This window comes from Myotis lucifugus, unplaced genomic scaffold (assembly GCF_000147115.1).
Source record: "Myotis lucifugus unplaced genomic scaffold, Myoluc2.0 scaffold_520, whole genome shotgun sequence".
NCBI classification, from domain to species: Eukaryota; Metazoa; Chordata; class Mammalia; order Chiroptera; family Vespertilionidae; genus Myotis; species Myotis lucifugus.
Window position 1 is genome coordinate 472,261 of NW_005871568.1, and position 10,825 is coordinate 483,085.

The 10,825-nt window shown below is 48.2% G+C and overlaps 1 protein-coding gene across 1 annotated transcript; it reads right to left on the minus strand.

Moving 5' to 3' along the window:
• Positions 1–460: 460 nt before the first annotated feature.
• On the minus strand, positions 461–8,765 carry LOC102434255 (UL16-binding protein 6-like). Its single transcript, XM_023745139.1, has 7 exons — positions 8,617–8,765; positions 6,435–6,554; positions 3,923–4,004; positions 3,463–3,568; positions 1,872–2,120; positions 1,377–1,640; positions 461–741 (listed from the first exon to the last, which is right to left on the minus strand). The coding sequence occupies exons 1-7, from the start codon at positions 8,688–8,690 to the stop codon at positions 548–550; spliced, it is 1,089 nt and encodes a 362-aa protein (XP_023600907.1). The 5' UTR covers positions 8,691–8,765; the 3' UTR covers positions 461–547.
• Between the last annotated feature and the right edge of the window lie 2,060 nt (positions 8,766–10,825).

A 10,825-nucleotide genomic window follows, 5' to 3' on the forward strand; every position in this document is an offset into this window, starting at 1 on the left:
TAAGGGGAATGATGACTATCAACCTACCAGGGCTTCTCAATTTCACTCCCTAATACTCCTCACCTCAACTCAACAGATGCTCCCCTGCTCTCATTGGTGTACCATTTAATAACTCGGATTTTGTAATCAAAGAAAACACGATAATTTCAAAAGAAACATCAAAAGTGCTTTATTCAAAGTATTGTCCATCACTAGCTATACATTTCCCCCATCTTTTAAAAAAATATATTTTATTGATTTTTTACAAAGAGGAAGGGAGAGGGATAGAGAGTTAGGAAAATCCATGAGACAGAAACACCAATCAGCTGCCTCCTGCACACTCCCTACTGGGGATGTGCCTGCAACCAAGGTACATGCCCTTGACCGGAATCAATCCTGGGTAGCTTGAGTCTGCAGGATGATGCTCTGTCTACTGAGCCAAACTGGTCAGGGCCATTTCCCCCATCTTTCAAGTAATAGGTGGATACTGTCCCAATAGAACGTTCCTTGTTTTGAGGCAAAATATTCATAGACCCAATTTTCCACTTCATACGTTTTGAAGTGCTGCTCAGGAAGTGCTTGTGCCATCAACAGTACCTGTCATGGTACCTGTAATTATGCCCCCAGGACCTTTTACTCTAAGGGCCCAGCCTAAGATGCCAACTATGATTGCGCAGATGAGGATCACAGGGAGGACCGAAGTGATGGGCGTGTTGGTTGTGGCCTTGGACGGGACTGTGGCTGTGGCAGTGGTTGGTGCAGCTGTAATGGAAACAGGAGAGTGACAACCGAGCAGAACCCAATTCCATGGAGATGCCCCTCAGCCCCTGCTGTCCCAGGTCATCCTATTGTGCAGTTTCTACCCTCCACGTGTGGCAGCCACAGTGACAGAGCCTGGGGTTGGAGCGAAGAGAGGAGATGGGCCCCGGCCCCTTGGGGCTCACACAGCGAACGGGGGAAGCAAGGGTTACAACAATCACTCCTGCTGGGACAGAAGGGGAGGTGACACCTGAGGGAGGTGGCAGAGAATCCTCCCAGGGCTGATGTGAGGTGGTGTTAAAGGATTTCCAGAAATAGACCAGGTGAGATGAAGACACATGATGCTGAGAAGAGGGAACAGGACAAGGAAAAGGTCTGGAAACAGAACAGTGCCCGCAGGTTTGCAGTCAGCAAGAATCCCCGGTGAGTGAGTGGTCCAAGGTCATGTGCAGGCAGAGACGTGAGGAAGTGAGAAACCCAAGGAGGGATCGCAGAACATACCTATGGCCCTTATTCTCCCAAAATCCCTCACCGTGGTGGATGGGTCACTTTCTCCAACCACACACAACACACAGACACACACACAGTGTGAATGTCATTTCAAGGGACCTACAACTTCATTTCCTCTGTAGATTTACCTTGTGTGCTCAGGGGACACAAAATTTGCTGAAGCCACTTCCTACAGTCTCCAGCTGAGGTCCTAACCAGGAGATCGATCATAGCTCTGTCACTCGCCAATGTTTGCTTTAGCAGAATGCCTTCACCGTGCAGCACTGTCCAGTGTCCAGTCTTTGTGTCAAAGCGGAGAGATATCTGTCCATCCAATCCAAACTCGCAGGATGCAGTGGTGTGTCCATTGGATTCCTGCTCACACATCATGCTGCCCTGCAGGGAGAGAGGACCTGTCCCCAGCCCCATGGGAAAGAGATCAGCCTTGGGTCTTGACAGCCTTTGTCCCCACCTGGTGTCCAGCCCTCTGCTCCCCTCTGCTCTCCTGGTCCTGCTCTGTCCTCTGTGTCCTACACTGACTCCCGAGTCTCTTGGGTGGGATGGACTTCCCACATTTACATAAACACAACTGATCCCTAACCCTACACCTCTGTTCTGCCTCCACCCTGGGTTTGTAAACTTACCGCTGGTTGCAGGAATCTCTGCTTTAATGTCCAGCAGGGTCTTCTTGAGCTCTTCCACCACGTACTGCAGAGCGTCTCTCTGTTCACTCCAGGCCTGTGTGGCATTCATCTCCAGAACACTGATGAGTCTGACCTTGTTGCCACCACAGGTATAATGAAGAAATGTGTTCCCATTGACCTGGCCTTGAATTTCACACCACGGTTGTCCATTAGGAGTGACTGTGAATGTGTAGCCCAGAGAGGGAGCACCTGTGAGGGAGGAAGCAGGGGTGGGAATAAAGGTAACCACTCGCCCCTCCCCCATTCTGGACAGCAAGCTAACCCCTGATGGCCTGGCCGGGCGGCCTTGTCCTGTCCCATGCAGATGGCAGGGGCTCGGGCTCCCACTTTGCAGAGGCCTTTAGTGAGACGCATGGGTGGGGCGTGCTGTCGCGCTGCGGCTCGGGGTGGAGGAGGGGCTCTGTCCTCTCTTTCATCTTCCTCCCTGTCCCTTCGCCCAGGACTATTTGTGACAAGTCACAGGCTCATTTCCCTCCCTCTCACCTGGAAAGAGGCAGTCAGGTAAGCAGATGCCCTGAGACTGAAAGGCGCCCGCAGAGATAATGGTGGAGGGGTCTGTGCCCCACCCAGCGGGAAGGTTCCCTACCCCCACCGTGGCCTCCTCGCCCATTCCATTCCTCAGGTTCCCTTGTCCCGATTCAATTCCCCAACTCACAGCTTGGAGCAGCGGGTTCCCAAAGCAGAAGCAGGAGCAAGAAGACCAGGCTGACACCTTCAGACCCATAGCCCTCCATCTCGACCCTCAGCAGCAGTGCACGCGCCCAGGACAGAAAGTTACACGGACCAAACGCTGACACAGGCGGTGAGGACCCAGGTGGTGAGGGCTGGCTCTGACTGCTGGGGAACGTCTGGGGCACAGATGCATCCTGTGGTGGAGTCTAGTGTAGCCTGAGCACCTCATTGGCCGTGGCCCCCTCCCTCCTCACCTCCTCACCTCACACCACCACCCCCTGCTCCTCCCCTGAGATGGTTCTGTCTTGGCCCAGTGCCTGTGACCACAACCCTGAAAGTTGGGTACCTCCGCTGAATTCTACGAAGATATCTCTATAAGGTTGACACCTGATTTCTCATCAGAAAGTCCTGAGTCCGCCTCACTCTCTGACTGCCAGTGCCCGAGGCTGCAGGGCCTCCTGTTTCCTGGGATGGGCAGCCCTCGCCCCGCAGGCTGCACTGGTGCCTGGCGTGGCTGGAGCACATGAGCACACACTGGGCGGCTTCCCATGGCCCCTCTGAGTCCCAGATGCCAGGTTTATTGGGGAAGACCTCCCCGGGGAGCCAATAGAATCCCACGCAGCTCACACACAGAGCGGGGGAGCCTTCCTTAGAAGCGATCATCAGGCGCAGACTCCCAGCCACTGGAGGGTCCGCGGGTGGAGAGAGAAGTGGGCGGGGGTTGCACCGCAGGCGGCTGCACCCCCCTGGTGAGAAGTCCCGCAGGGCTCTAAGCATTGCCTGTGCTGCAGCCAGGCTCCAGCATGGGAGGTCGGACCCCCAGTCCTTATTGTCCACCGGGAGCGGAGGCCCCACTCACATCGGTGTCCAGATGGAGTCCTTATGCAGGTGCCCAGGCTTGTGGTTTTGTGTGGTGCCTTACACGCCATTCCCGTGGCCTTGACACAGTGCTTGACATGCCTGCCCTGGTGAACAGTGACTCCACATGAGACGGTCAGAAGTGCCCAAAAGCCCACTCTGCTCTTGTTCTAAACACTGGTTCTTATATCACAGTCGAACTTTCTTTTTTAAAAAATACAACTTATGTTGTTATATTTCTACTTTTCAGTCTTTATAAATTAATAATGGGAATGACGACTATCAACCTACCAGGGCTTCTCAATTTCACTCCCTAATACTCCTCACCTCAACACAACAGATGCTCCCCTGCTCTCATCTGGGAGTAAACCTACTGCAGACATTTCTAGCATTATGACATGTAAAGCTGTGCGTCGGTCAGCACCGGCTTTGCATGTATTCATCTTGGCGGTTCCACTAACCAGATGCATGCTGACTCTCACTGCACTTCCTTCCACAGGTAGCATGCAGGGGTCTCGCCTGTTCATTTGCAGCATCAGCATTCTAGGATCCAAAAGGAGAAAACAAGGTTTGAGGGAAAATGATGGTTGTATCAATCCAGAAATGAGACAGGATAACAGAGAACTCTGGAATCTTAGTGTCTTCACAATATTATACTGAAGCCTCCAGTTAGCCACTGCCTGGCACAGTCAATAAAGCCAACATTTTTTTTTTTTTTTACTACTAACCAGCCAGACCTGCTCAGGGCATCTATTCAAAGGGGATGATCTCTGGGGGAGAAGGGGCTCTCCACAATTTCTTGTGACTTCTGGGACTGCTCCCGATGCATGAACTAGCTCAACTGGGGAACCAACAGGCACCATCCTCAGTCCTTTACCTCCAGCGTCCCTGATCGTTTCCATATTCGGTTCCTGAGATATGTATTTGGGTGACACAGTGCTGCTCAAAAATATAAAAATCAGTAGTCACATTTGCTCAGGTTTCCACAAACAAAACTAGAAATATGAACAAAGCCCATTATGGGGTGAATTATCTCTACAGCCTTCCATCTATATATATAAAAGCCTAAGCAACCATTCTACCATTCCACTGGTAGGTACGACATGCACTGATCACCAAACAGCAGACGCTCCAACCAGTAGGTTAGCTTGCTGCTGGGGTCCAGCCAATTGGGATTGGGTGAGATGGCCGGACACGCCCTGGAGCCCTCCCTGGCCCACATGTCCACTGATGGGGTTCCTTGGCCTGGCCTGTGCCTTCTCACAATCCAGAACCCCTTTGGGGATATCTGCAGGCCAGGCCGAGGGACCCCACCAGTGCACGAATTCGTGCACTGGGCCTTTAGTTAAATTATACAAGATCAAGAGGATATGTGTTTTAATGACATAATAAGGCATATGAAAATGCCACCCAGAGGAGGCTATACTGGAGAGTGCTAGCTGCCTATGGGCAACTTCTGAGTCTTGTTTATTTCTGAGTCAGTGCTTACTGATTCATATTTTTTCTTGATTGTGGATCACAATTTCTTGCTTTTTAGCATGTCTGGGAAGTTTTAGATTGCACACTTGAATGTTCTGTATTGTACCCTGTTAAAGGTATTTTTAGGAGGGCAAAAATCCTATACAGTGGGGCCTTGACTTACGAGTGTCCCGACTAACGAGTTTTTTCGAGATACGAGCAGTCTCTCGGCTGATTTTTTTTGCTTTGAGTTGCAAACTAAAATTTGGGTTATGTACGAGCCAGCTTCAGATACCCCACCGCTAGTTGGCACAGTGAACGTCACAGTGATTTGACATATGAGAAATTTGAGTGACGAGCTCCGTAACGGAATGAATTAAACTTGTAAATCAAGGCCCCACTGTATAATAAAAGCCTAATATGCTAAATATCCGGTCGTCCGGTTGTCCATTCAACCTTTCAAAGGGTAATATGCTAATGATATGCTAAGGCCACTCAACCACTCACTATGACATGCACTGACCACCAGGGACAGACTCTCCGACCGGTAGGTTAGCTTGCTGCTGGGGTCCGGCCAATCGTTGGGGTCCATTGGCCTGGCCTGTGCCCTCTTGCAATCCAGAATCCCTTGGGAGATGTCAGAGAGCAGGTTTCAGCCAGATCCCATGGGCCAGCCTAAGAGACCCCACTGGTGCATGAATTTGTGCACTGGGCCTCTAGCAAATAAATAACTGTATAGAAAAATAGCAGTCTCTACCCTCATGTTTTATTTTCAGAGTTGACATTTAGGAACCTGTAGATTTCAGATGCAGAACAGAGTAGGAGGAAGAACTAGAAGGTCAAAATTGAAAAAAGGAAAAAAAATTAGCCCAATATTTCTTGTCATTGAATGAAAAGGAGAAATTTAAAAAAATGTTAGGGTCTGTATCTGAGTGACTTTGAGGCTGAAAAAAGTGGCCTCTTAGCCCTAAAGGCTACCACCATGGGCTGCAGGCTCTTTCACCTCTGAGGTATTTACTCCAACAACAGTAGTCACTGTGGGATGCCCTTGAAGCAACATAAGGATTTCTTTTTGCCTTAGGCCTCAGAGAGCTTAAGGAGGCTGGTTATGAGGAGAGACTTTCACTTGTGAAAAGAATGGCCCCTGAAGGTATCAAACTGAAAATACTAGTTACAATAACTATGAATATGAAAAATAAACATGATAATATGATATAATGCTAACAATTATGTATGATTTTTAAATTTGACATTTTCATAGTAAAAACATTTTATTTTTATTAAATCTTTATTGTTGAAAGTATTACATATGTTCCCCTATTATCCCCTTACACTTTCGTATACATGATTTCCAATGGCTACTGTGGAGTGTGGGGGCTCAGCACTAAGAAAGTGCATTGTTTCTATGTAGAGATGGGTCAGGGGATAGGAGCTTGGGGAGACCATGGCTCACATCTCCAAAGTCCTTAACAGACTATGTCCTGCCCAACGGTCAGAGGCCAGCCTGCTTCTCACCTTCCTCGATGCCTAATTTCCAAAGGACCAGGATGCCCAGGCAGATGCAGAAGAAGACGGAAATGATCAATATGATGATCTTTGTATTTGACTGGATGGCTGAGGACTATAACGGTGGTACTAAAACAAAGAAAAAAAACCCAAAGCCCCGTCAAATAAAAAGACACCTCCCTCAGCACCTACTTTCCCCAGGGAGCACATGTCACCCCCATATTTACTGACTCATTATGTGACAGTCACTATCAGGTTCAGGGTGTAAAGGTGAACAGGGGTTGTGCTGTGTCCTCATGGAGCTCATATTGTACTGAGAAGGACAGCAGATGTCTGGTTATCATTCAGTTAGACATGTTTACTGGGTAGACTTTTTTAAGGATGACAAGAGCCAAGGCAAGAATGCATTAGGGTTTCCCTATTGGGGATGGCCGGAGTGATCTTAGTGGTGAACTGAGCAGAGGTGGGGTTGCAAGCATGGAGTCAGGATGGTTTGCCAAGGGTGATTACGTTTACAGTGAGACCCACACCTGAAGAGAACACTCTTTCACCTCCTGTTCCCCAAGGGAATTCAAGTTAGCACCAATTGATCGAGTACCAGCATGTCCAGATTACTGTACTCTGTTTTACACATTTGACAAAGGGACACATTGCATTTCCAATGACTACATGAAGTATGGCACACAAAATATACAAGCCCCTCTCAGCAGGTGTGATATTCTGACTGTGGACTAGGGTGTTAGGACACAGGGGAGGGGAGAGGAGGTGACTAATTTAGCCTGGGACATGTAATAAGTTGGTGCACTTGGAGTTAAGGGGATTGTCCTCCCCATGTTGGTAGGCCTTATCAAATCAGTTGAAGGCCTGAAAAGGAGAGTAAGACTGATTTCCTTCCACCCTCCATCCACTTCCCCCCCGCCCCCCCCCCCCAAAAAAAAAGAATTGTTCAGCAGACTGTCTTCAGAATTCCTGTGCACACTGGCTCTCCTGGGATCTAGTATGCCGGCCTACACTCAGGTTTTGGACTTGAGAGTCACCATAATCACATGAGCCAATACTTTATAATGAGTATTGCTATCTATCTATCTATCTATCATCTATCATCTCTCTCTCTCTCTATCCATCCATCCATTCACATCCTTGTGGTCTGTGAACAGAAAGCCTAGTCATGATGGTGAGGAAGAGCAAATAGGGCAGTGGCTTGACCTTGGGGTATTGGAGATTTCAGGATGTGAAATGGGTCAGAAAAGGATTATACACACACAGACTTGGAGGTTCGAAAGCCCTTTTCTGACTTGGCTATCTGGAAGCTCCTGCACCACAGTGGGCTCAGGATCTATAAGAAAATCTGCACACCTCCCATTCCAGGCCTGAGCTGCTTTCTCTCTAGAAGGCCTGGGCTGGCCATGCTGATGAGGTGGAGGGAGCAGCTGACAAGGCTGGAGCACAGAAGGGTGAGAAGGGAACAGGACCTGTGTTGTGTTTGTTGAGTCAGCTATTTCCTTACATCAAATTCCGAAAATCATGGTTTTCTTAAATCCCCATTTTTAATAACTATAAAACCTTCTCAAGCGCAGACTGATACAGAAGTTGTGGTCCTGTGCAGAGAACTTCTCTTCCTGAGCCATAGGACAGGAACCTGTCACACTGAGGTCCCATGTTTTGTGATGTCCTGATGCCGATACATTAGTGTGTATCTCCTACAAACCAGGACGCTCTCCAATATCACCTCAACACAACCACCAAAATAGAGTGCGCATCAACACATCACTGCAATCCAGTCCTCGACCCCATTCAAATTTCAACAGTTGTTCTGATAATGTCCTTCAGACTCAAAGGAACTGATGGCTTTAGGAATTTTTTGTTTCCTTGATACTCTGAAGATGTGGGTTATGGTTTTTTACTTGCCCTTTTTGTTGGCCTGTAAAATGTTTAAATGTCTGTGCATACATTTAGACTTATGTGGCTAATATTATTGTACATCAACCAGTAGTCCTCAAATATATATCTGAAAAGTTTATTTCATTAGGCATTTTGGTTGTTTCATTTTTTGAGAGTTCAGGTTATTTTGCCTTCAGTAGGGAGAAACACAAATCTTTAAACAACATTGAAAAATATATTCTACTTCAGTAGGGAACTTATTGTTCATCCTTTGCTCTGACACATAACACCAGAATAAACAACCACATACCTAGATGCTTTTGGTCCACATTTGCCAGCCTGGAAGTAACACTGGCACTTCTGAGTAGCAGGAGAAACTCTCATCCGCCCTCAGGATGTGGTGACATGCACGTATGTGAAAGGAGTGACTTAATTATTCTCCTACTAACAATGTAAGAGAATGGCTGGCATTCCATTCCTGCCTACCACTTCTTACAGAGATACTGACATTTTGTCAATGCTATGGTGTGCAGGGTATCCCATTGTTTGTTTTATCTTGATGATTTGGGGCACGAACTTTTTATTTTCATTATTTTTTGTTAATCCTCACTTGAGGATATTTTCCCACTGATTTCTAGAGAGTGTGGAAGGGAGGAGGAGGGACAGAGAGACATCGATCGGTTGCCTCCTACCCACCCTGACCAGGGCTGAAACTGAGGTACATGCCCTTGACCAGAATCAAACCCAGAATCCTTCATTCCGCAAGCCTACCCTCTCTCCACTCAGCCAAACTGGCTGGGGCTCTTTTTTTTTTTTTAATTCTCACCTGAGGACATACTATTCTTAGAGAGGAAGAGAGAGCGATAGAGAGAAACATTGGTGTGAGAGATTGGTTGCCTCCCCTATGCACTGAATACACTGTTCAACACCATAGGTGCCCCCACCTGGAATGAACTCCCAACCCAGGCATGGGCCCTGACCTCTCCATCCATAAGACAACGCCCAACTATCTGAGCCACACTGGCCTGGGCACGTTCAATCTTTTTACAGGCTTATTCACCATCTGTGATGGCTCAAAGCATTTGCCCAAATTTAGGAGAATTAGATGATCCTTATTATTTGTAGGAGTTCATTACATATTCTGAATACTGATCCTTTGTCTGTGGGGAAATACAACTTTGAGAAGCAGGGATGTTTCTGCTGTGAAGATTTCTCACTGAGGAGGTGAGTAGGAGAGGGATCACAGGAAAGTCACTGTGTTGGGTGGAGGAATTGGAGAAATCTTAAGATTCTCATTGGTTAAGTCCCAGAACATTTGTTTGCATGCAAAGCATCAGGGTAATGTTTGAGAACAATACAAGATGCCTGCTAACTGAAGAGTGACCCTGATATTCTCTGTTTCTGCAAGAAGTTCTAGCAGAATCACTGGCAATACTCACCCCTAACATGGAGGAACAGTGAAATGCTGTGAGTTCTCTACTGGGTTACAAAGCAAATCTCCAGATCTCAAACAATTAGACGTGGAACTGCCTTATAATCCAATGATTCCACTTCTGGGAATATATTATCCAAGCAAACCTGAAACACTGGTTGGAAAGAATATGTGCACCCCTGTTTATTGCAGGGCTACTTACAATAGCCAAGATTTGGAGGCAGCCCCAGTGCCCACCGGTATGTGAGTGGATAAAAACATGTGGTACATTTACACAATGGAACACTACTTGGCCATAAAAAAGAAGGAAATCTTGCCCTGGCCTGTGTGTCTCAGTGCTAGAGCACTGGCCCGAGCATGGAAGGGTCACAGGTTCAATTCCTCGGTTGCAGGTTTGTTCCTGGCTCTGGTGGGGGCGCATGTATGAGGCAACCAATTGATGTGTTTTTCTCATCAATGTTTCTCTCTCTCTCTCTCCTCTCTCTTCCCGCTCCCTTCCACGCTCTATAAAAATAAACAGGAAAAATATCCTCTGGTGAGGATTAGCAAAAAGGGAGGAGGAGGAGGAAATCTTACCTTTTTTTAAAAAAAAATTTTTTAGGGAGAGAGACAGCAGGGACAGTGGGAAGTCCACTCTGGACGATTCAATGCTATTACCCCCCCCCCGCCCCCCCAAGCACACACGGATGTGTACACACGGGCACAGTCCCTCCTCCCCTTAACTAACGAGGCAATTAAACTGCACCCGCCGCCGGGCTCGCTGAAGCCAAACCTCCGCCAGACACATCGGCCTTCTCGCTGCCCAATCTGCACGGGTAGGAGCACCACACAGGGGAACCCACTCCCTCCCGCCCCTCCGCAGGATTCCAATGTCTAACTTATCCCCCCCCTCCCCCCCGCCCCCATGGGCGCGTGTTTTTAAATCGTCAGCAGTTTCTCCACGAAATGGAGGCTTTCTTTCCTTTATTCTGAGGAAGCGAGCGACCCGGAGGCCAGGACGTGGGGTGTTACCGCCTCCGTTATCTGAGCTCCCCGCTCACTCGTTTCTGAGCGAGAAACCCACGCCTGGGGAGAAGGGCGGAGGAGG